This window comes from Podarcis cretensis (assembly GCF_951804945.1).
Source record: "Podarcis cretensis genome assembly, chromosome: 7".
NCBI classification, from domain to species: domain Eukaryota; kingdom Metazoa; phylum Chordata; class Lepidosauria; order Squamata; family Lacertidae; genus Podarcis; species Podarcis cretensis.
Genome location: NC_137176.1, coordinates 34,652,124 through 34,678,888, shown reverse-complemented (window position 1 = coordinate 34,678,888; position 26,765 = coordinate 34,652,124). Strand labels below are relative to the sequence as shown.

At 42.4% G+C, this 26,765-nt stretch overlaps 1 protein-coding gene across 3 annotated transcripts in view; it reads left to right on the top strand.

The window, feature by feature from the left end:
- Window positions 1-777: 777 nt before the first annotated feature.
- Window positions 778-26,765, top strand: part of RIPOR2 (RHO family interacting cell polarization regulator 2) — a 105,463-nt gene continuing 79,475 nt past the window's right edge. The window contains exon 1 of one of the 3 annotated variants that reach the window (XM_079983745.1): window positions 778-888. In XM_079983745.1, coding sequence (XP_079839871.1) covers window positions 804-888 — 85 coding nt within the window. In that variant the 5' untranslated portion in view covers window positions 778-803. Of the gene's footprint in view, window positions 889-26,232; window positions 26,760-26,765 lie in introns of those variants that run through there. The other 2 variants (XM_079983741.1, XM_079983742.1) reach the window with 2 other exon arrangements.

The window sequence follows — 26,765 nt, the reverse complement described above, 5'->3', positions numbered from 1 at the left end:
CGAGGGGGCTCAGTTTACAAAAAAAGGTTGTCGAGATACTGCAAATAGGGTGTTGGCCAAAGGTTTATTGTTGCTTGTTATTGGGCCCAGAAAGCGGGAAGTGGCATGCACGACAAGCACCAATACTACAATAATCTCGCTTCACATGTGGAAGCAGCCCTTCCATTTCTTCTTCGTTTTAAAATAAATATTTATTTATTGAAGAAAGTTTTCAGCAATACAACCATCTGCCCCCAGTCCATCCCTCAGTACCTATAACATCACAAGGCACAAATATGTGTGCGTGCGTGAGAGAGAGAGGTTTTCTTTCCTGTGTCTGGTGCAAAAAGTCTGCATGCACAGTGGAGCTGCGCGCCCTTCCCCAAGAGACCCTTCTGAGGAAAAGGAGCCCCCATTCCCAGGAGCTTGGCTTCCGAGAGGCGCGCGCCAGGTGAGCGGGGCGGGCGCGCGCCTCTCCCCGCCACGGCAGGTAACCTGGAACCTGCCCTCGCGCCCACACGCCGAGCCTCCGGGCTGGATGAAATTACGCGCCTCTCGCCCTCATGCATAAAACATGGCGCGGGAGGAGGGGGAGGCGGCGGCGGGCGACCGCGCGGAGCCCAGCAGCACAGCCGCCTGTCCCGCGTCGCCGGGCTTCCCCAGAGCCGCCGCCGCCGCTGCTGCTGGTGGGCCCCACGCCCCACCGGCCAGAGAGGAAACTGGGTGTCCTCGCTTCCCGCTGGGCCCGCGTCCCCTGGGCGCGTGGATTTACGCAGCGCTTCGCGCGCCGCCGCCGCCGCTTCGAGCTGCAGCCTCTGGTGACCATGGAGCTCCCTCCGCGCCTGAAGTGCCGCTGCCTGCTGAGGAACCGGCCTTGGAGGCGCAGGACCAAGCGGGGGCCTTTCAGGAGTAAGTGCGCCTGCCAGGCGGGCGCTTTGGATTGGGCCTGGCTTGCTCCTTCCTCTTCTGCTGCCTTCCCTCCCTCTGCCTCCCTCTCTACCAGAGACCTGGACACCACTGGTATCTTCTTCAGGGGGTTTGCTCCAGGAAGATCACCACTTATTTTATTTTATTTAAAAGAGCTACTACTGTACATCTTTAAATTGCTGTACTGTACTGGATTATCTCACATGTCAAAGTCACTGGCATGAACGAAAATTTCCAACGCCTTATAGTTTTTGAGTTATAGCTCAGTTGGTAGAGCATGAGATTCTTAATCTCAAGATCATGGGTTCAAGTCCCATGTGGGGTGAAATATTTGAACCGGATGATCCTTGTGGTCCCTTCGAACTATTCTGTGATTCCGTGAAAGGGGGGATGAAAATTAGGGAAATGTTATATACATGCGCAATGCACTTTTTAAAGCAATTTTTAAAAAGCAATGTGGGCTGAAGTCGCTTGTGACTGGGCCCCTTCTGGGATTATGGGCCCTGAAACTTCAACTTCATTAGTTTCATAGCAGATCCTCCCTGATCAACCCCCATTACTGACTGCCTTTTTGTCTGCACAATGGAACTTAATTCCATTAGCTAACTTGATGAAGTGGCTCAGCTTCTTTACAGCATGGAAGAACATGCTGGGTAGTCACACAATTAATTGAATATCTATTAATTAAATGCCCATTCCCTGCCCCTCATTAACTTTACAAGGAAGACAGTTGAATCAGGGAAACATTTTCAGATGATTTCATTGTGCTTAAGTAGTCTAAACCGATAAATGATTAGCAGGGCTGGCCCACCCATGAGGCACATTGAAACAGCTGCCGGAGGTGGCAGAACCTCACTGGGACAGTGCCACCATGGGTGCCCCCACCCACTGCCACCCCATCTGGCTCCAGAGAAGCAAGGAGAAGGGGCAGCGACAGGTTTTGACAAGCTCTCGTGAAATATTGCTGCTGCTACCGCTTCTCCTCATGGGTGCCACCTGAACCTGGAAGCCATGCAAAAAACCTAAGCCACACAACCCCAGCTACACCTTTCCCTTTCACCTTAGGTAGTGAAACAGGTCGGGCTGCCCCTGATGATTAGGCCTGGACTGTTAGGGTGTAATTCTAGTAAATAAGTTGCTGCATTCATGCCTTTGAAAGCCTTGTGTGATATTTTAAAGACTAGTTGGGATTCTTTAGCAGAGTGTTCTTCTGCTTGTCAAGAACTTATCCAGGTTGACTTATCCAGCATGGAAACCATTTAAAAGCCATGCACCCAAAACACAGGTGAGCAGTAAAGGGGTAGAGCCCATGTACCTGAGTGTGGAGCTTACAGAGAAAGCCATATTGAGGTGTATGGCTTTTGATGTGCTTAGAAAGTCCCTGCCACCAAATCCATCCATCCATCCATAACGCTTAGGTAACACAGATAATCCTTACACAGTTCAGACTTCAATTGGGACACAAGCGCAAGGAAAGGGGCATATGACAACTAGCTGACTACAGCTGTAGTGTGCAGGTTAAGTCACATGCACAAACACAAATATATGCTACATGTTCTTAAGGAATCAAGCATGGAAACATGTACCCATTTTGCAGATCGGGCTCTCTGAGGCCAATAATTTATATTCCAATGGAAACAAGCCACCACCTTGGTCCTATGCAGAATTAGGTTTGGCTAACTCTGCATAGAATTTAATTGCAACCCTCATACAATACAGCCCCCCTGGATTTTTTGCGGTCACATAAAAAAGTTTGGGGAGGACTGTAGCTCATTGACAGAGCATCTGCTTTGCATGCAGATAGGGCTGGGAGATACTCTTGCCTGAAACCCTGGAGAGTCAGTGTTATCAATACTGAGATAGATGGACCACTCCAAATAAGGCACTTTCCTATATTCCTATCGAAAATAGGAGGAAATGGAAACCCGTGGTTCTTGCTTGGATCATAGCAAGGCTGATTCTATGCATGCTTACTCAGAAGTAAGCCCCTTGGTGTTTCTCTGGCTTACTCCTAATGCTTGCAGTGCTCTTTCCCCACCAAACCCACTGCCAAAGTCTGCTGATGGCACTTGAAGTTTCCATCAGAAAACAAAATAACAGTAGCAACAGCCCTGCTACACTTCACCAAAAGGTGAAGACCTCTCTGCTTTTAGCACTGCACTCCATTTCAGTGGAGTTTTTTTTATCTTTGCTAACAGAATATATTTCCAGGCCTGGTGCAAATGTCACATCACACTACTGACCTCTTAACCCAGGGCTCCTCTCCTCTCCCCCACACATCCTTCACTTGGGAAAACTAATACAATTAGCTTCAAATTCAGTTTGCTAACCAAGTTTAGCAACAGTGTAAAACATGCCACACCATGGTTGATGCTGGCAAGAGATGAGAAGATGCTGGAAGATGCATGCTTCCTTATTTTCTTATTTCCTTACAAAATAGGAAATAGGAAGCTGTGAAGTAGAAGAGGAAAGTGTGGCCCTTCAGATGTTGCTGGACTCTAAATCCCATCAGCCCCAACCCTTATGGACAACTGTATGGGGAGGTGATAGGAGTTATAGGCCAACAACACCTGCAAGGCAACAGGTTCCACAGCCCAACTTTAGACAGAAGGGCGTTCTGCATCAGGCCCACTTTTATCAGTGGGTACCCACAATACACAGGTGGCCTGTGCTGGTCTGATGCAGATCACTGCTTATCCAAATGGATAATATGTATGTATGTGCAGCCAGCTATGCTTCTCTTAGGGCTGCTGAGAGAAGGGCTGGTGGCATAAAATTCTCATGCATGCATAGAGGTGATGGGGAGGTTGTGAAGGGTGACCGGATCAAGCCTCAAGACATGGCAAAAGCCCTGTAAAATGTATTACCAAGTTGGGTAGTGATGAGCTGAAAATGAGTGACCCACATCCCAGTGAAGTCAGTAGCAGCGCTCCAGCACAAAACTATTATTCAAGGCACAATTCCCCCCCCTCCTTTTGCCTTAATTTGATGAAGATACACAGGTTCTTCAAACTCTTTAGACAGGCAGCTATGTGCATGTTTAATAAATGGATAACCTGTCATCCTTCCTGCCCCTCTGGCAAGGGGACAGTGAGTTAGGCTGTAATGTTTTTTATACCAAAGGATGGCTATTTTAGATCAGTCTGTATGCCGCATGACAGTCTTAAACCCTCATGAAGAGAACAAGACAAATGTTTTTGTTGTTGTTGTTTTCTTCAATATTGGAACAAGATTGGTGGAGAGGGACATCAGCACCTTTGATTTGAGAAGCTGGTTAATGCACACAACAAGTGAAAAACTGTAAATGAGGCAGTAGCTGATGAGCGAAAGCAGGTTATTTGCCATGACAGCCTGGCTTAAGCCTGAGGCAATCATTTGAGTTGATATTGTGAAATATACAATAATTGCAAGAACCAGCATTAACCTACTTATCCACGGTTAAATGTGATGCTGAAAAGACTTTGGGGTCTTGCAACCCTTGAGATGGAAGGGCAGCGAGGTGGGTGGATGGGTGTGGATTGGCTGCTTTATAAAGAAAGCCTCAGTTCTTTGGAACCGCAGCGCTGGCTGCAGTTTCATTGATTTCCAAACATGTAACCCAGAAACGTCAGAGAAACATGTAATAGAAGACTTCTAAGAAGAATGCAAATGTGACAAATGTAGGCTGTGGAGGGACCACAGCACATGTTTTGAATGCAGTTAAGTTGCAGGTTCAGTCCCTGGTGCCTCCAGCTGAAAATGTCAGGTATCAGTTGATGAGGAAAGGTCCAAGCCTGAAAGGTTGAAGAATCTGATGTCAAGCAGAGCAGACAGTAAAAAGCTGGCCTGGTATAAAGCAGCTCTCCCTATGTGCCCTTTTATTTTAATATAGAAGCTACTTAGGATGGACCAAACTCACAGATGAACTCTTCAACCATCATATTTCATCTGTGTTGTCATGAGCCCTGTGGAGATGGTCAGATGCCAAGGAGGAAAGGGAGGAGCTTGGAGAATTGCAGCCAGAGGACCCAGGGGAGGTTCCTAGCATGATGGAGGAGCTGAAATTGGGCATCAGGAGGGGTGTCTGATCCACCCCATCTCCAATGCCAGCAGTGGCAACATGAACAAGCCTTGCATAGCTGCTCAGAGGAGTGCCCATTTGATTGCCCAGTCCCAGGACTCAGGATGCTTGCTGCGCAAATAGCTGTGTCTGCCCCCTACTTTAAAATGAAGCTGCAGGGGGCATGTTGCTTGTTGGATCAATGTGTTTGCTAGTCCTGAGGCATGTATTCTTGCCTGTTGTGTACCTGCTGAACCTTGTAACCTGTACTATGCCTTATGCACCAATCTGATTTGAGCATTATCATCTTTAGCAGAACTCGAGCTGGGAGTTGCAAATTTTCATATTTCAGCGAGAGCCCGGACAGGCACAGTTTTTGTTGATGAAGTAGATCCTTTAGGCCTATATGAGTTGTCATCAGCTTCTAAAATAATGCACATTGACTGTTCATTGTTGCTCACCCCCCCTTTTAACTATTTCCGAATAAACAAAATGGAGACTTTAAAATGGGCCTGTATATAATCTTTCTTTGCCCCATCAAGCCAAATGCAGCCCATTAGCAATGTATGGCAAGTCACAATGGACTTTCTGCCTAGGACTATGAAATGGCAGGCCACATTGCAGGGCTGGATGGACTGTGGTCAGTTTGGCGAGTCACAATTTCTGTTGGGTTCCTTTTAAAGTGTGCATTTTTGACTTTGCAGATTCTGCCATTATCATTCTCTTTTTCCCTAGAAGCATTCCTTCCTCTGACAAGGCTGCTCACATTGCATTCAGCCTCCGTTGAATAGGCTTTGTTACTTTAGATTCTCTTGAACCCAAAGTAGTGCATAGGGTGGTTGCTATGACAACACAGACTAACAGCTTTTACCACCCTTTGGGTAGCTTACAGGATGAATATGCCGTCTAGCTAAAGGGAAACTCATTGACAAGAATAGCAGCTCAATAAGAGTTTCTCATATATTCCTGCAACATGGTGTTGGCTTCCCTGAAGTGATATTTAGTATGCAATATGGGGAGAACTTGGTGTGTAGCTAAATGTTGCAACACACCTAAATTATCTGTCATTTCCTTTTTGAGTCTCACTACAAGTTTCACTTTCCTCATGTACAGTACTTGCATTTTGTTCCCTGGTGTGTTTAAATGACTGGAAAACCAGCTAGCATTCCTGCTTTCTTGTTCTTCTCTTCCAAATTACCTTAACTTTGTTTCAACTCACACAACTCCCCAGCTACAGTTGCGAATGAAGATATACGAATACCTTCCAAACAAATCATCCCATCATGCTTTCAGGCTATAGTGTTGCAGCAGTAAGGCAGGGAGGGAGGGCAGTGGTGGGGAGAGATTCCATTATTTAAAATAAACTGGAAAGTATGGGCAGTATTCAACTACCACGCTCCATCCGTCCAGGAATTTCCTCTTGTGCAACAACACTTTTCTGGGTCTCCTTCTGCACACCTTCACTAGAGGGTTGAGGGAACCCCCAGATCAGGTTTAGGGGAAGGAGAGAGAAAAGAGGGCTCATTGCACAAGCAGAAATCCTTGTGTGCTGATGGAACAGTCGCATAGTGCTACATTGGATAGAACCCTCTGCAAGGGTTTGATTGTGCTAGAATACTTGTCTGTCTCTTTCAGGAGACATACTACCGCTGCTCTCTCTTGCAGCCTTGATAGGCTGGGGAAGGAGAGCCAGCTGTAATGGGGTCCAAATGCAGATCTATTGCAACTGTGTGGCCTTAAAGTACTAGGAAAAGGGCTGTGCTTTTCCTAGCTCTTTCAGGTCTGAGGAGGTGCCTGAATGAACTTATGTGCTAGTACAGAGCCAGCACAAGTCTTTTAACAAGACAGAGATAGCATTGTTTGCTCTGTTAAAGATGCTTATACCAGGAGGTGGACAGGAAGAGCTTGTCTCTGTTGGTTCTGCCACATGTTTTGTGACTTCCAGTATCCCTGATCATGGTATCCTGCTGGAATGGGTCTTGGATCACCATGCTTTATTTATTTACTTCATATATATGTTAGAGATATGTTAATTTATATTAACATATTACGCTAATCCATGATTTGTTACAACCATGGTTTGCTTCACAAACCATGAGTCATCTGACAGATGAGCAAGCATGACTTGTTTATTCAAAGCTTGATTTGTTTTCACAATCCTCTTGCTGTATGTCTCTGTAGCTTGATAGGTGCCTGTTGTGGGGTGGACAAACAAACCATGGTTAAGCAAAGCTGTTGGGCTCAGACATACTGCCAAACCACAGTTAAAGCAAGTCATGTTTCCTAAGCCGGCAACAAACCACATCATAGTTTGTTGGTATTGTTACTCTGGTGGGCTGGATTTTCACATTCAAACAAATCATAGTCTGAAGAATCCATAGCTTAGCTTAGCATTATGTGCAAAATCAGACCACAGTCTAAGTTGGCATCGTGCAGCTTCCTATGCTAGAAAAAAAGGCTTTTGTTTTTTCTTTCTTTCTTTTATGAATTCATTAGAATTGTAGGATTTTATACAAATTGTGGTACACAGCAGAGACACGATGACTGAAATGCTCTTCTAACACAATCAAAGTTAATGTACCAGAGAACCAAATAGAACATTAAATGTCAGCATCCAACAAAAAGAAAATTAACCAGAGATATAATATTGTTTGACGTTGGGTCTAGGGGGCTTAAATTAGTGAATGGCTCAGTTGCAGATGAGGTTGAGTGAAACTGTAGTGTAGAGGAACCATGTGTAGTGATAAATTTTAGCATTTAAAATTCAGATAATCATTCTTCGTTTTAAGGCATTTCTATTATGTTTTATCATGTTACACATAAGCTCAGGTTTATAAATGGTACAGGAAATATCATTATGATATATTTTTACAGCATTTGCATGTCACAGGCAGCCTCTGTGCTATATTCAGATCATATAGAATTCAGATCACTAAAGAATCTAATTATGGAGAACTGCTGGGTTTACACAGCTGTCACTTAAATTCTAGGTTGGTGCTTTTAATTTAGTTCACCCACGGTGAAAAAGTGCATTGCTGATCTATTTTAATATCTTTGGGAAACAAACAAAAACAGCAGTATGTAAATTGACTCAGTGCATTCTCCACCCAGTCAACTGGATAGCGTGACATTTGCTCTTTTGCTGAAATCTCCAGTGGCTAGCTCACTCTTCTGTAAAATGGGTGACATATTTTTCTGCCATATATATTTGACCTAGTTAAGTAGATTACATTCAGAAAAGGAAAAAGTGATGGCACAAGCTTTGATGTGGTGCCTCCGTTATACAGTAGATGCCAAAACATCTATATTCAAGGACGGCTATATATACATGGAGCAAATCTTCCGAAGTATTAAGTTCAGATATTTCAGAAGGCAAAGAACAAGGGCAATTTAAAACCAAAACCATTGAGGTCTGTTTAATGCCAAAGGCTTAAGGGGCATTCCTGAGGCCCTGCTATGCCAAAAAGCAGCATAATGTAGTTAGGATCCTATGTACTTCCTGCAATAAAAATGATCAGTAAAATGGTAGCATTTTAAGCAGGAAAAAATATACCAACACCAGCAGACACCCCAACAACGTATGTGGTATCATTCATGGTGGTGCACACTAACAGTGTTTGTAAATTAGACATGCACACATGGAACCAAGGAACACATAGTGATGGCAGAACGGCCCCATGAAGTGAATGCACCAGTACACACACAAAACTAACTGAACAAAGAAAACTGCTGTTAGCACTACTGTGGTTCGTGAGCCAGGCAGTGGACACGCTTTAGAGCTCACTGCAGATAGAGGCTGAGTTCCTTCCCATTACAAATGAACTTGCACACCAGGGTGTTATTGTGATGATGACATCTATTTAGATGGTGCTTTTGTAATAATGTGTTGGTTCTATTTGTTAGATACAACAAAGTGTGTGTGTGTGTGTGTGTGTGTGTGTGTGTGTGTCATGAAGAAAAATAAACTAGGGCAGAGGAAGAAGGAAGCTTTAATATTTTTTAATCTACATTGTCCACTAAGTGGCAGTGTGACTAGGCTCCAGAAATGAGTTCTTTTGTATCTGACATGGCATGCCAAAAGTGAGAAGCAAAGAATAAAAGCTACACAATGGGAGGAAAAAGGTGATTGATGTAGTGGAATATAGTGGGAACATAGTCACTGCTCCCCTGTCATGCAGCGATAAAACATTTGCTATGCCCAGAGTCCAGCAAAAAAAGAAAATAAGTCTGTCTGGCACAGAGAATGACTATGATTGCACTACAGCAGGGCTCCCAGTTTCATGAGGGTGTCCTGAGGTAGAATTTTCAGTGCATAGCAACACAATGATTGCTGCAGTAGCATCCAAAAACCTTTTCCCATTGCAGCAGGACATGCTAGTAGCACTGAGCTGGCCCCCCACAATGTTCGCACCACACACAGCCTTGAAATGTAGGCAGAGAAGGTGCATGGAGAGGTGGACCAAGGCAGGACTCGCAATGATTCAGTTTCATGTTGCTGTAAGTGCCTTTTGGCTACCACTGCACCAGTGGTAATGCAACTCTATACTCCTGAAATGCAATAGCATCGGGCTGCAATGTGCTTTCGTTTAAGAGGTGGTACTGCAAGATGTTCAAGGATGACACAGGAACTTCACCAGCAGTAACCACGCTACAAGCAGCACTGAAGTTCTAGATCAGGGATAGGGAATCTGTAGCCCTCCAGATGTTCTGGGTACAATTTCCATCAGGCCCAGCCAGCATGGCCAAGGATTATTTATTTAGTCATCTCAGGCATAGCACTACAAGACACTGGAAACTCTGTCTTTCCCCAACCAGCAAGCCTTGGGTAGTCAGGCCAACCTCCCCTCCCATCTGATGGTGCTATTAGTGAACATCAGGTCAGTCTACAACAAAACAACACTCCGTTGCAGCATGACTGCTGATGAAGGAGCTACTTGTAAACTGCTGTGTATTACTGAGACCTAGGTTGGAAAGATTTGACTCAAACTTTGCCCATTGGTTACTTGTTGCAGACAGCTAGGTGGGTTCATATAACCCCAATCCTTAAAACACTGCACTCTCTGCCTGTGAGTTACTGGGTCCAGTTCGAACCATTGGCACAAGTGTATAATGCCCTATAATTGGTCCAGAACCCATGCTCTTAATGGACAGCCTCCTCCAATACCAATGCTCCTCCAATACCAAGGAGATCCTGCTTAAGATCCTGGCAATGGACATGACCCGTGGTGTGTGATGACTTGAGATGGGTGCTTCTTGGTGGCAGCAAGCACCTCAACTGTGGAATTTCCTGTGTGATCATCCCCTATGTTGTCATGTTTTAGATGTCAACTGAAAACATTTTTGTTCGTTTTGAGACATATTTTTTCCTCTGTGTCTTAACAGTTTTGTTGTGCTGCTGTATCATGTTTTGTTATTTTAGTTTTCTAATCATTCTGTACAAGTGCTGTTATTTACATTGTTCACTGCCCTTGTCTCCATTGATAGGAAGGGCGGTATATAAATAAAACGAATAAAGAATAATATTCTGCCATTTCTACCTGTTTGCATATGTACCTCTTTCCATAGTTTTTGGGACACTTTCCAAAACTTTTGTCTTGAAAGAAAATGGATACGGTGCTATGCAAAATTACTTTGCCATCCCACTTGGTTTGAGGCAATCCTGGGTTCTGCTGCAAGATCTCTTTTTTGCTGTGACAGATGAAAGCAATAGGGGAATTCCAATAAAATATGAGCCATGGATGTGAATAAAGATCACTAAAGCAGTTGTTTCATTGCTGAACATCTATATGCCTTGAAGAATCTGTAGATATATAGGGTTTACAAGACAGTGCTTTGTTCTTGAAATGATAGTAAAACTTTATGAATGGTAGAAAGGCCAGTGTTGAGTCAGGTTTCATTTGCACTCATTATGTGTTTGTTCCAAAAATATACAGCAAAATGGCAACAGAGGCAACTGTATGAAAATTCCTAGGTCCTGTTACAATTTAATGTGACCAAGAAACAGAGCCCAGGGTGAAGTTATGTTGGTGAAGTGGCTGGGCTATGCAGAAAGAAGAGTTTCAGCTCAGTGGCTTGCATGAACGTTGTGATGGATCAGATCAGAGGTCTATCAGTAATCCAGCATCTTGTTTTCCGCAGTGGGCAACCAGCTGCCTATGGGAAATCCTCAGGCAGTACATGATGGCAATAGGCATTTCCTTTGTTTCTCATCAGCAAATGGTATTAGGAGACGTGGTGCCTGTGATTGTGGATGTAGTATGTACATCAGTTAGCCTGATCAATTGGGAGTTTGCTATAGCTCTTCTAAATTTCTGAAGAAACCTGTTGAGTTTGGATTCATTTGCCTTTTCCTGGAGTACATATATGGTGCAATAAGTAACTGAGATTGAGAGGGTGACTGCTTTCCCCAGTGGTGGAAATGTTTCACATTCCAAGTTGGTGGTTTGGCATCTCAGCTTCCATTCATATAAACTTTCAGCAATTTTCAGCTGTGCTATAAACAGCATCTGCTTGGAAGCCTAGGAGCTTCAAATGCCTGAAGGAAACAAAAGTTGCTGTGGTGTAGCATCTGCGTCTGCTGCCTTTGTTCTTCACTGATATAATTTAGGACATGTCATCTTCTTTCATCTCTAGAAGGTTTTATGGAGAGGAGAAAAAGCTAGCACATGTCTGCTATTTAATTTGAAGATTTTATATTCTTTGTGGTCTAGCTTCTTATTTATGTTTACTAGCTATTACATAGGTCATAGCCCGACAGATTGTTATAGATGAGCCAGCATACTTATCAGTAGAGATGTGGTAGCCAGGACAGGGGAAGGGTAAAAAAAGAAACAGGTAAATTTTGCCTCCTTGTTTATTTCTAACTACTTTATATCATGTTTTCCAGTGGAAAAAAATTGGGGGACACTGGAAAAAGTGTCTATGAAAAGCAATTTTTTTTTAGAATGATTGAGATGCTGTTAAAGTTTTTTTTTTAATCAATCAAAACAATAGAGAATGGTAATTGTGACATATACAACTGTCAGAATGAAGATTGATTTCTCCACCTAGAGGATGCGGGCATCTTTGTAAGAAGAGCATGAATTGCTGCTTGTCTTCTTCCAAAGACCTTTGGTTCGATTTGGAGACAGTCAAGCTAAATATTCTGCTTCTGCTGTTATTCTGGCTTTGGTCCTCCCTTCTGGTCAAACCTATCACCTATTCCTCATTGGCATAGAAGATACCCTTCTGTGGGTTGTTTTTTTTAAAAAAAGCAGCTTATTGTCCAGTCTTGCTGGAGAATAAAAATATCAGAAGGTGTTAGAGCAGAAACGGCAAAAGAACTGTTGTGTATGCCAAAGCTTAAGAAGAAAAATCTGAAATGTTGGGTGAGAAATGAGGTCTAACAAATGCCCACAGAAGAAATATGTATTGAACTGGATATATTCATAATTTTGTTTATACAAAACTAGGCATCCCCCTGAAATTTCTGGGGTTTTTTTATTTGTAAAAAAATAAATAAATTTGTCCCCCCCCCCCATAGTTTCAAAATTTCCAGAAGTTTTACTTCTCTATTTCTTGCACTCACAGTTATTTGAAAGATGACTTTTAACACAAAAAAAGGAGTTGAGTAATTATCTTTCACAGTGAAACTTCACTTAGGATAGCTGTCAACCTTCTTGGAGCTCATTTATTTATATCCAGATCGATAGGAATTTCTAGTTTGGCTTATAGTCCCCTTTCTTATGTGACAAAACACCTTTCCAACTCTATCATTGTCCTTTTAGTGACTAGTTTTCTTAGGTGCAGAACTCAACATTTTTACACTGATGGGGGTTTAGGCTATTGCTTTTGAGTAGCCTAAGGCAAATCTCATGAATAATCTGAAAGAAGGGAAATGGAAGAGAATATAAAATCAAACATACAGTATAATAAAGCACATATATAATACAACATGCTTACCCAATGTACTGTTTTATCTTAAGATATTGGGGGGGGGGGGGAGTGCAAGCCCATAAATTTACTAATCCATTTACTAAGCCTTTGCACTTTCAGCCAGAGAGGAAAATAAACTCTTGAAACTAATTTATGCATTTGATGTGTTTGTTTTAGCTAATGTGAATAGTGTGGTGTTAGAGGAGAATAAGACCACACACAACTGCTTCCATGGACAAGGAATGCTAAACTAGGTGTGTGGAGATCCTTTTTAGTGGAAGTAGCTACATAGCCCTGGTTTGCATGTTCACATTGTGCCAAACTATGGCTTAGCAGAACCATGTGCAGGCTCCTAGATAAGAGCTTGCTCCTACCAGATCCTTTTTGCTGTGACACCACACTGAGCTAAGCCAAAGCTTTCAGCACATTTCCCCCCTCTGCAGAGGTGGGGAATCTATTAGGATGGTCTACTCTCAGAGGCTGAAGGATCAATGGGTTTCCAGATGGCTTTCATGAATTTTCCAGCTAATATGACTGGCACTCCTGTCAAAGCCCTGGCCAACCTCTGGAACATCCAAATGGCTCGGGCCATTGACACAATCGCCCCTGAGCACCCTTTCTCTCTTCATGGAGACTTTTTGGTCACCCTGTATGATGACCTCTGCTAGGAGAGAGATAGGGGAAATGCATGCCTGTTAATTCTCATTGACCTCTCAGCAGCTTTTGATACCATCAACCATGGTGTCCTTCTGGAGTGGCCATCTGAGTTATGGGTGGGTGGCACTGCTTTGTGATGATGAACTATAACCAAGAACAAGCATTTGTTTCCATTCATGCCTAGCAAAGAAAGAGCTTGCCCACAAGCCCCGATTTAGATGACATGCTAGAAAGTGGGAGGGAAGAGCAGAGTGGAGAAAGATTGGTTTAGTGTCAGAGAAGATGGGAAGAGAGCTGGCGAAGTTGACAGTAAGGGGACTTGTGGTTCTCTTAATGAAAACAAATGTTGAGCAACCCACTGAGAAGGCACTCTTATCACATACAGGAGGGAACTACTGGGTGCCACTGCTCCTGTACAGAGGGAGAACCACCTCCGCAATCCTGAGGCCCCCTCAACCACAGGCTCTGGTAACACATGCACACCAGGGATGCACTGCAACATTTTGTTGTGGAGCCCCACTTCTAATATAGTAACGGGAATACATACTGAACATTTCAGGGTATATATACACATATCCTTGCAGAAATGTAGCTGCTTCAGGAATGAAGAATAGCAACAACTGTATAGTCTGCTAAAAGAAAATATTTGGGCTTCAAAAGTGCAGAGTACACAGGCATTTAGATCTCACAGTGCATAGCTGCTCAGAAGCAAGTCTCATAATTTTAGTGGACCTTAACTTCCAGGAAAGTTTCCATAGAGCTGTAGCATTGGTCAGGAACATTTCATCTAGTGAGCAACACAACATTCTGATTATCTCCTTTGGGAGTATGAAGTCATGGCTTTGCATTTGTAGAACTGAAACCTAAATTCTGGGGGGCTTCTTCAAGATCCAGGTCTGGCACCATTCAAACTATCGGGGGGGCGGGGGGGCGGAATATTGTTGTAGCTCCGAAAGCCTTATTTTGGAGATAATGAAATGGTTTGTGTGTTTTTTTTTAAAAAAAGGTTTTACAAGGCTATGTAAAATAAATCAAAGTTATTTTTATCATTTATATGATGGGCATGTTATTGTTCCTTAATATAAAAAATATTATTAGTTACTTTTAGCTAATAAAATGGAGCATTATAAGAAAAGCATAAGTATGCAGTTGAAAGCTAGAAGGCAACCTGAGCAAGGAAGCAGTGGGTGGGAAAGAGTTAAGGACCATCTTCCAAGCCATTTTTCCACCCTCAATCACCCCTTTAAAAGTAATCTCAGCCCCACTCAAAACATTGCCTTGACACCATGGAGAAGCAGGTTGTTTTTACTATAAAAGAAGACAAAGAAAGAACCTTGCTTTATTCTACAGTAAAGTGCATTTCAGGAGTATTGGAACACAAATGGCATACATTCTATTCTATTCTTCTTTGTTGGAACATCATAAGGTGACTTCTCTTCTCATATGTGTATACCTTTCATCTCCAGGAGTGGTTAGATGAAAGTTGTACAGCAAATGTTCTAATGCTCCATCATTTGAATGAAGAAATGTCTCCGTACAAATGGATCTCTGTGGGAAAAATAGCTGGTCAGGGTTAAACCAAGCCAGTTGGCTGCAGCTCAACCCAGGAGTTGTCATGGGCAGTTTAGATGCCAAAGACTGGCAGGTGGCCAGTTCTTAAGCCTCCTGTGAATTAGGGTCTGTGGAGGTAGCTTTAAAATGGTTCCGGTTATGGGGATAATTAGAGGTGTAGTCAAGACACACAATCAATAGAGATAGCCTTGTTGCTGCTCATCTTTTTTTTTTTTTTTTCTTCCTTTAAAAAATAGCAGACCCTGGACATGGATGTTGGCCTACTGATTGTTGGTGACATCATAAGCAGCATCCAATGAGTTATGGCTAGCCATGCAATGACAAGAATAGTTTGTGGGAAGAATAACACCTTACACTGACAACGTTGTTTTAGGCTGTGTACACATTACTCTCTACAATGTCTCCAGTGTGCTCCCACCACTGGTGTTTGAAGCTGAGTTCATGTGGTGTTAGGCACAATCTGTACAGATCCTGCCATTTTTTTTATCAATATCCCTGTTTGATGCATTTTCCCTCCAGCCAGCTTCCATACAATTTGAAAACGTAAGCCACAATTAAGCTGAGGTGGGGGCCACTTCAAACAGCCATTGTGCAGGCACGCATGGCAGCAAATGTGCCAGCCACAGCTTCATTGAATAGGAGTTGGGGAAGTTGTGAGTGTGATGAAACAAATCAGGTAGTGCACATTGCTTGAAGACACCCTTGCTCCCTCTCAGGTGTGTACAGCAAGGTAAGAATGTGACTAGGAACGTAATGGAAGGAAACAACCGCACTGTGTGTTAAACCGCTAATGTGTACACATTAGCCTGAAGTTTTCTAATTTCTGAAAAATAGCAAAATTTAAATTTCTGAAATGAGATTTTTTATTTTTTTTAAAAAGTTATCTGACTTAAATATTTAGTCTGTCCAATAATAAAATCCTGTATGTGGAGGATGGTGGATCTGTGTTAGGGGTGTAGTGCCATGAAGATCAGCACAACTTCTGGTGTGTGGAGTCTTTCAGTGGTTAACATTTCAAAGACTACAACTGTTCCACAACATGAGAATTCTCTGATCCTTAATTAAGTAGCATTTATTGCTCTGCAAAAGAATAAATATAACATTACCGACAGTTCTATCCCCTGCAATTCAAACTCAGCCCCCAACAGAATCAAATACATAATGGGGTCAACATTGTATCACTCATTTATCAGACAGGAAAGGGGAAATGTAAAATATGAATGAATGAGCTCTCACCAAGGTCTTAACTTCTACTGAAAGGAAGATTAGTGAAATACAAAAGGGTTCAAGATAATTTAATTCTGAACAAGTTTCAGAATAATTTGTGGATATAGAAAGTGGATAAGAGGCATTCCAGTTCTTGTTTGAAACCTATTAAGGATATGGATAAGATAGTGTCTCCTCCCCCAAATTAGATTATGCTTCACACATACCCTTACTGTACCAATCTGAATCTGGTGAATGGAAGTAAATTGTTTGAATATTTAATAAACCGTTACTTCATCAACCAGTTGTTTGCACTGAATATTGTTGAGATAGATGGCACTTATGTTCATGTTTAGAATTTGGTCCTTTGTCTGCTATTACAAACAGCTGTAGAATTATGATGAAAGAGGCATTTTGTAAGGTGCAGTCCATAGATTTGCACGCCACACTGGCTTCAAAAAGCAAAAAAGATGGCAATGGAACAATAATAAAGAAATGTAGAACTGTGGTTCTTATTGCAACTAGGACATTATTTAGTCAGGTTAGAAATATGAGCCAGCTTTCTCTAATCTTAGCTAAGGCTTAATAAGAAATATAAACCTATGAGCAACTGAGAGAAAATGCAGATGTCACATATTCATGGTCTGAGCTTGATGTCATGTTTCGGAAGTAGCTGTTTTTTTATTCAAATCCTCGCAAGAGCTCCAAATCTGAAACTATGAAAACATGGGCTTCATGTTTGGGGATTATGAATTCTGATGAGAGCTTCAGATTCCTGGGTGGTAGGGATGCATTACATTAGGAGAACGGATCTTCCTGCTGGCACATTTTTATCCGCTGAGAACATAATTGCACGCATGTCAAGTTTGATAGAGAATTGTAGCTCTTAAGTTTCTAAATGAGCTAAATGTTTAAAAGGACTAATTAAAGATCTGTATTTTTTGGAAACAAATCCATTACGGCAAGATTACAAGTAGTCCTTTTCTATTTTCATAACGAAACTTAGAATTCTGGTGCTGTAGCCATATTTGGTGTTTCCAGGTCATGCAGAATTAAAATAAGTGTCTGTGCTCTCTTTCCATTAGCTATCAAAATGAACAAAGTGTTACACTGATTCAGATGTGCTTGTATATTTGTTGATGATTCTCTGCTTCCTAAGTGGGTAAGTTTAGGCCAGCGGATAGTGTGTTGGAAAACCTTGATTAAATTTTGCCACAGTTTTGACTCGCTGATCCAATTCAGATTACACACTAAACCATGGTTATAGAAGCTAAACTGTGCTTTAGTGTAAAGTCTAGATGCACAGACCATGGTTCACAATTGGTAGGTGAAACAGACCCTCCAGATGTTACTGGACTGCAATTCTTGTTGTCCCTGACCACTGACAATGATGGTCCACAGGTTCCTCACTTGCTCTACCTGATATTAATTAACATGAAGTTCAATCCTTCTGCTCAGAAGTAAGTCGTAGTGAACACAATGAGACTTAACTCTTGGATAACTGGGTATAGGATTGCCTTCTCAATGGCTCACATATGAACATATAAACTGCATTAATTCAAAACTCTTTCCTTTAAATAATATGAAAACTTGTTTGGGGTATTCTGGTCTAAGGCAGCTGTTTTACATCTGGAAGTTATCCCTTATTGTTGCAACTATTAAGGGATAAAATGTGTGTTTGAATTCACGCATATGCCATGAACCAATATTATTCCAAAATTTAATTATGAGCATAAGAACATAAGAGTCCCAGAGATCCAACGAGTCTAGCATTCTGTTTCCCACACCTGTGACCAGCCAGCTGCCTCCAAGAAAATGCTCATGGCTAATAGCTGTTGAAAGACTTGCTCTTTATGAATGTGTCTAATCCCCTTTAAAACCATCTAAGCTAGTGGTCATTGCCACAACTTGCAGCAGAGATGGCACGATCCTGTGCTTGTCTGTTCAGTAGTAAGTTCCATTGGGCCATTCTCCAGGTAAGTGTGTCTAGGATTGTAAACTCATTTACCTAAGTTGATGTATACTTTCTTTTGTCTGCCATTTCCACACATGATGCCCAGTTTTATAAACCACTATTATGTTCCTCTTTGGGGATATAAACTGCAGTCTCTTCTAATAGGGAAGTTGCTCCAACTCCCTGATCATTTTTCTTGCTCTTTTCTGTACCATATGCCTCTACAATATATTTTTTGAGTTGGGGCAACTAGAATGGTACACAAAAATTCAAATGTGGTTGCGCCATAGATGAGGGCATTGCAGGGCTGAACATTCCATTTTGACTCTTACCTAACCCCCATTTTGGAGTTTGCCTTTTTCACTGGCTGGTCCAAGCCGACATTTTCATTGACTGCATCTGCCTCAACCCCAATATCTCTTTCCTGTTGTGAGATGCTGTTGTGAAACATTTCATTGAATTCATTTCTGCTCTCATCATGACAGCTGTTTTGAAATGGAAAAGTGTAACTTCCTGTTCATAAAGTCTGCTTCAGCTTTTTTGTTTCTTCATTTCTTCTTTGCAATCACATCTGCATTTCCATGGTTTAAAAATGCTATGTATTTCATGTGTTGGGTACAAAATTTTCAACTGTTTTCACACTGTATCAGTCTCATATTTCTTACACTGTGTCTACTTCTGCCACTGCAGGCTTCCTTTTTAAGATCGGGTTATTAACTACTGTAAAACAATTTGATGGTGGATTTAATTTATTTCAAATATTTTCAAAATCCAGTGAAATCCCTTGTAAGCTGCCTCCAAGACTGGTCATCCAAATTTTGTTTGGTATGTGTGTATATCTCCTCCATCCCTAATTATGAGACTCACAGCTTATACCAGACAGCTGATGTTGGACAGCTACCCAAACTGTTGGATTCATGATTCTTAGTGGGGGGAGGGGGGAGAGGATGATTAAGAAAAAATGTTCTCAATCAGTTTAGCTGTCACTGTGAAATCCTTGCAATGTAGCCAGGCTCTGGTTACATGTCAATTTAGAAATCCTGTGGCGCTGCAGCTATAACAACTTGTTAATTATTTGTGAAGTAACAGGCTGTAAGATCTCTGGCTCACATTTTTCTTACTGTACATGTTGTTGATAGGCATGTAATATGAGAATAATCCCTTTGCTAATAGGCCTTGGAGGGAACTGAGTTGAGAATTTTCAAGAGTATGAAATAATAGCACTTAAGTAAATATTGTTTAGAGGAGGGGAATGCAATTGTTGGTATGTTTGGGGTTGGTGTTGTTGTTGTTGTTGTTGTTGTTGTTGTTACTACTACTACTGCATTATATCAGTCATGCAAAGCCAGGAGAAGACTGGGCCACTGCAGGTTCTTTTGCAGCTGTCCTAATGGATGAGACAGTAGTATCATGTCATTGAAACATGGCCACCACAGACAGAATGCTAATGACTTTATAGAGCTGGGAACATAGGAAGCTGCCCTGTATAGAATCAGACTGTCTACACTGACTGGCAGTGGCTCTCCAGGGTTTCAGGCAGGGAACTCTCCCAACTCTACCTGGAGATGCCTGGGAATGAACCTGGGATTCTCTGTGTTCAAAGCAGATGCTCTGTCACTGAGCTGTGGCTCTTCCCATGGGTTCCATTTTGAGATGCTGTCCATGACTCCTAACAATGTCCAACACAGGTGTCCCCAAGAGTGTTATTGCATATTTTTCTTCCTTCCATTGTGCCTTGAGGGAGTATTGGTAGCAGTAGTGCCAGAGGCAGAAACCAGGCAGTGGCAACTTGTTTGAATGGAAGAGCATTCAGGAGATAAATGGTGATAAGCCCTGTAGTGTCTATCTGGACTTGCACCCACTATGTAAGTACTTGGGGGGAGAGATGAGGAACAGTGGGTGCTTCCTTCTGTAGCAAATGATCTCTGTCAGAGTCTCCGCAATTGTGACCCCTGCCTTCTTTGCAAAGCTTGCACCTATCCCCAACCGCAGCTTGAGAGCCATTTTGAGAGTTTTTATGGTCAAGTTCAAAGGAAGATTGCATGACCAGCCATTCTTTGAACAGGCTATAGTATTCATTTCTAATGCTTTGTGGCTAATGCTAAGATTGAAACAGTAGAAAAGACCTGATGGACTTAAACAGGTGTAATTCCAAGTTGACGCTGTGTTCTTGTTGTTGTTTTTTGAATTACCACCCTTAAAGCTGTAGAAATGTCAGTAACTCAGTTGGTTGGAGTGTGGAGCTGAAAGTGCCAAGGTTGAGGAGTCTGCAAATAAGGAAATCAAAGAATGTGAAGGGAAATGGGCTCATTGTCCAGAAATCTATGAACTTTATTTCCCTTCAATAAATCAGTACCAGTTTCTCTTTCGTGGGCACCAAACCAACACATTCCTGCATCATTGTACTTAGTTAAAGGTAAAACATCTCACCTCTTTGAGGTAAAGAAGGGCTAGGTGTGAAAAGAACCACAATATGAACACTTTCCTGTTTTCAACTTTCATTTGTGGGGATGACCATGCCATTTCTGAATTTCCCTTTACTTCACAATATTTCAAAATAGTATTTTGCAGTATATATTTAAGAAGCAGTTTCGCTGCTCATACCCTTGAGAGTGGAGCAATCCTGCTTTAGTAACTCTGCTGTGACCTTGGATGTTAGCTGTTTCCTGCTTATGTGATGCACCATGGCCATATTATCAGAGTGGAAGTTGAGCTGGGTGGGCATTGCTTGTGGTCAGCTTTTCCTCCCCGTGGGTTCCGTTCCCATGTGCCCTCTTTATCTTGTGGTTTGAGAAAAAGGAAGGAAACTTTGCTGTTGAAATTGTTCAGAAGTTTCTGTACAAAGCTGACATTGGGTGTAGCAAGTATTGGCAAGTATAGGGAAATAACGTTTTGCCTAAGAACTACCTGGAAGTCAAGTACAAATGTGGGAATGGGGCAAAGACTACAAGGACCACCTCTCCTCTTGTCAGTGAGAAGCCTTCTTCTGAGGAGGTGACTATGAGTGGAAATCAGATGTTGCACCTGTACTGATACCTCCTCCATTTCCAAGGACATGGAGACATGGGTGTGGACAAACCTTGCAGACCCAACCCTCTCAAATGAGTGCCCATTTACTTCTCCAGCTGCTGTGTTGTGTTGTGCTAACTCTGCTTTTCGAAAGGAAGGTGCAGGGGAACATCACTTGTTGCATCGTTGTCTTAACATGTGCTCAGCCATGAGTCTAAACCTCTTGAATATTTCCTGCACCTTGTCTTATAGCTTGCCCATGTACCAGTCTGATTTTTGCATTAAAGCCTTTGGCAGAAACAAAGCTGGGGGTTTTAGTTTTTTGTCCAGCAGTGAGGATTAGGACACCAACCTTACTTGTAGATGCTGAGGGCTGGACCTGGAAACTTCGGCATGCAGCAAATCTTCTCTGCCACTGAGCTGTTGTCCTTGTTTATTTTCACTAGGAGATAGATAGGAAGAGTGATTCTGTTGACTATCTGGGACTTCTTACTAGCTTTTGATACTTACTCATATGACATCCTTGGTTGGCAGTGTTTTGCTGTGGCTCTATGGTTCCTACCTTTCCTGAAGATTCCAGAATGTATTGGTACTTGTAGTAAAGATCTTGTAGTAACTTTCTTGTGGGACTTCATATTTATATAAGCCACCATGAGAGGTCACATGCAGTTTTTGAGTGGGATCTCTATTTCTACTTTTCTTCTGTACCAGATGTGGTGGTGTCATCCTTGAATGACAGCATGAGGGCTGGAATTAGCAACTTTGAGACTTAATCCAGACAAAACGGAGTAGTTCATGGTGGGTAGTCTTAAAACTAGACAATTAATGGAATAACCTGTTCTGGGTGAGAGTCATCTCCTTGAGCCAAGTCAACATCTAGATTTTTAAGTGGAAGAAATGGTTGGGAACATGATCTGTCAGCTTTTTGCCCCAGCTTTCTGCCTTCCTGAAAAAGTGAGACCCTGACTGAAATACTGCATTGAACTTTATGTGAGTCTGCCCTTGGAACAATTCAGAAGCTTCAGTTGATGCAGAACTCATGAGGCAGATATTCGCTGCTGGGAATAACTGCAATACTGTAAGAATTATATTGGTTTCTAGACTGTCATGTTGCTGGTTCTTACTTTTGAAGTCGTTTACAGCTCCAGTGTATGTGTTGCCCCAATATGAACCTCTCCAACCATTGAGGCCCAGTCACAAGTCTCTTCAACAGAAGTTGAATTGTCTGTTAGGCTAATAGAGAATTTTCAGTTGTGGTCTCACATCTATAACGTTTCTTACCATCTGGGTAAGAATGTGGTCTTCTCAGAAGTGTGCTTTTGAACCTTTTAAAAATTGTTTTTATAAATATTTAGACTTCTATTGTATACCCTCTTACCCAGGAGTAAGCTACACTGAAAATAAGGGGAGTTACTTCTGAGTATGTGTGTACAGTATAGGATTGCATTGTTTGTCCCTTTTTTTACAGGCTGGGAGTTTACCTGAGCTGCATCTGTTTTTTGTGATTTGAGAATAAACTTTAGATACAGCAACTGTCATATTTTATTATTGCTTTGATGTTTTTAATCATTCTCTCTCCCCCCCCATAGAACCCTTGCAAATGGAAAAGCTGAGTAAACATTTTTAAAATAAATAATACATAGCAACTATACATTTTCTAAAGAAATAATACATAGTAACAAAGTATAGGTCCTGGAGACACTGGGGCAAAATATTCAGAATATGTATAAAATGGAGTGATGTTGTCTTAAAACGTTTAAATGGAAGCATATTTTGAAGCATCTAAGCATATATATTTTTTAATGACCAATCAGTTTCCCCCCCCCCCCCGGAGGCACCGTGCTTATTTATGTCATGTGCCATTGGGAATATAATTGCATTTGTCCTTAGATTTCTCTAAATGTATACCATGTGTGTACATGCAGAGTGCATTGAGATATAAAATTTTGTTCCAGCTACCCAAGCAAATTGACGTGAGTCTTGGGAATTTTCTTACTGTTAGGAATGAAGTGATGATGTCATTCTGCCTGTTCTGGAAGCTATTTTCCCTAGAGGCAGAGAAAGCCAGAAGGGACCATGTCCACATACATAAGGAAGGAAGACCCACTGATCTTTCACCATCCATTCTTCACCTCCCCCCTCTTTCCCTTTAGAGGCCAATTTCCTTGACTTTCCCTTTCCAACTTTTAGGGAGCGAAATAGCAATTAAAAATAAATAAGAGGAGCTAAAGAACAGGTGCTGGGGGTGTGTGTGCATGCCAGCAGCTCTTCTTTCTCTGCACAGGTGATTGTGATTCTCCTCCAGCTTTCTCAGCTTATAGGTTGAAGAGCATCCATGAAGAACAGGGTTGCTCTTATGACTGTTAGTAAATCTAATGTGCAACCTAGTTCTTAAGAGCCTTATGATGACTTCTTTTTGTTTAGGGTACTGTCAGAGGTAGATTTAGGGCAGCATGACTGGTTGCCTTGCACAGGATACAGGAGCCAAGGGGGTGTCTTCCCATCACTTTCCCCAAGTACTTTTCACCTAAGAAACCACCATCTTTGTATAATCAGGCTTTGTTTTCCCAGTGATGGTTCTATATTTTTCCTCTGCTACAGAAAACTCAACTTCTCTTTCTTTCTTTTTTTAAAAAAAGTATGAAACATTAGAAAATACTCCACAGGTTTGGGAGTTTCTTTTCACTGTTTTCTCTTCTTTTTAAAAGGTTCCTCCCCCTGGTTTCTGCCCGATTAATTACTTCCTCTTTGTACTTCTGCTAATATAATTGCCCCTCCCCCTGTAATTAGAGACATATCGTTTCCCATTGTGTGTGTGTGTGTGTTCAATTAATCAGGCTGCAAGAGGAGGGGACTGAACTTTCCTAGGGCAGTGTGGACAACATGCAACCAGAGGAAAAGTCACCGAGCGTAAGCCCCTTTGCTGGCTCACCTTGTAGCAATGGTTAAGCACCTGCAAGAGGTTGGGAGAAAGGAGAAGAGACCCATGCCTGTTGCATGGGTAGGCTATAACAGAATACATAAACACACCTAAGTGAAAATGTTCTGCTGCCATTCCTGATGCAAGAAAAAAGAGGAAAAGCCACTGTCAGAGAGCACTAAGAGCCTTGTATCTGGGACCGCCGCCCCCGCTTACTTTGACTTTACAACCTCATAGTACTTGTTGCTGCAGACAAAAGAGAAAGTTGCTAGGATTCAAATTACAGTCACTAATGAAATGAGCAGAACAAGGATAAAAAGGGGCCAGCATTAACCAATCTATTTATAATTTTCAAATGGGAAACCATGTTTCATCTCAAATAAAGACATCCCGCATCCTCCTCGTGTATTTTTGGAATATACTTCGTAGGATGCCATTTAAGTGGTGAAAGGGTGGCAATCAGAGAAACTTCTCTTAGGGGCCTTTGAAGTGAAGGTTGAGTCATTATTATTCATCACCAGGCTAGTTTGTGTGCTCATTTAGGTGACAGTTGTTTTCTCGAAAGAAAACAGCCTCTTGATGCTTTTTAATTCCTGAAAATAAAAGAAACAAGGACTGTCAAGGCATCTGGACGTAGTGCTTTGAAAGCAGTGTGCAAGGAAACAAATTTAAATCCAAGGGAAAAACTGAGTGGCATAAGAAGGAAAGAGCCATTCTTTAATGCTTCAGAAACAGTGTTATATGGCTAAGCGCAATATATCTCTTATACTACATTTGTAAATGATGTGCACTGTCTGCGCATTGCACAGTGCTGAACAAAGAAGGAATATGCTTTCATTGCTCTTCTGTGTCACCATGGCAATTTTAAAGTACAGTTTCTGTAGCATTAATCAGAAATGCAAAGGCATAAGTTGAGGCCAGTGGACAGTGTATTGGAAAACCTTGATTCAAATTTTGCCACAGCTATGACTTGCAGACCCAATTCAGATAATACACTAAACCAGGGTTATAGAAGCTAAACTGTGCTTTAGTGTAACGTCTAGATGGACAGACCATGATTTACAATTGGTAGGTGAAACAGAAGTAGGGTTGTAGTTCAGCAGAGCTTCCAGGGCAATTTACAAAAATCATAATACAATATAGAACTGTAGAGTTGGAAGGGACCCTGAAGATTGTCTAGGCCATGCAGCTGTCCCATACAGGGATCAAACCTGCAACCTTGACATTGTCAGCACCGCGCTGCAGCCAACTTTGCTATCCAGCCTCTAGGCAATAAATTGCAACAGATTATGATAGCTAAATGGAAAGTAACTGTGAATCTCAGAGGTGTAGCTTACATTTTGCTCCGGGTTATTCTGGAAAAACAAGAGGCATCCAGTTGGAGAAGCTGGAATTTGGATTTACTCTGCAAGGCAGTTCTTGCAAAAGAATCTGCCTAATAGAACAGACAGTTATGCTAAATAATATTCTGTTCGCTGGAGCTTGCGTGTTTATTTTCTTTGATAAGAACTGGGCGCTATAACAATGTAGTAAATAAGTTGCAAGTCAAATGTAGCTTGTCACTTGACAATGGCATGGTTAGTTTTTTCATGGCAAGTCCTTGAAAAGTCCATGTAGTTTCCCAGCATAATTACATGCCACAAAAAGGGCAGGTACACATTGCATGCCATTTCATACAATGGGATGCCTTCCATGTGGGAAATCCATAGCATGGAAGTGGCCTTACATAAGGCAATACACTCAGGGGCCGGATGAAGGGGGTGCGGTGGGGGCGGCTGCCCCAGGTGTCACCACTGAGGGGGGTGACAAAATGCCAGGTGCTACTCACCGCAGGGCCTGCAGCGCACCCAAGTGACGCGTCTCTCCTGGGAGTGATGCGGTGGCTTGGGCGCCCGCAGGCTCCGCGCTGCCACAAAGGTCCACCCGTTGCCTCCCCCCCAGCTTAGGGTAGCTAAGTGGGAGGAGGCAGGCAGACTCCTTGGAGGCCCCACAAAGCATCCTGCCCCACCTTCCCCACCCCGCAGGTGGCTGGCCCCACCCCTGGGAGCAGGGCACGCGCACCACCCCAGGCGTCGGATTGGCTTGCTCCGCTGCTGAATACACTTGATCATTTTCTCTTTGCATGTGCCAGCTTCTTAACATTACAGAACTTTACAGAATTAACCTAGCCACACTTCCTTCCTCTAAACAATGCACGTAAGTCAACTCTTTTCTTCGGAGCCCTTTTAGGAGTAGATTGATGTGGTGAAGTGAATTCAACATGTGTTTTCTTACACTTTGCCTCTCTTTTTTCAACTTCCTGCACCCATTAAGAAATACCCTGCTTCAGATCTCAAAAGTAACACCCAAGGTGGGGCAGAGAGGAAAACAAGACAGGCTATCATGTTCATGTAAATAAGGCTGTTTTGAGTTGTGCAGATGCGGAAGCCGCTGTCACTGGTGAACGGAAACAGCCCTGCTGTAGTACTAAAAGCAGCTTTATCATTCAATTCAGTAGTTGTTTGGCAAGCTCATGCCCAAGATGCACATGGAAGAGGAGGATCTGGCTGTCTCTGATGAAGCAGATGATATCTTCTGTGAAGGTAAAT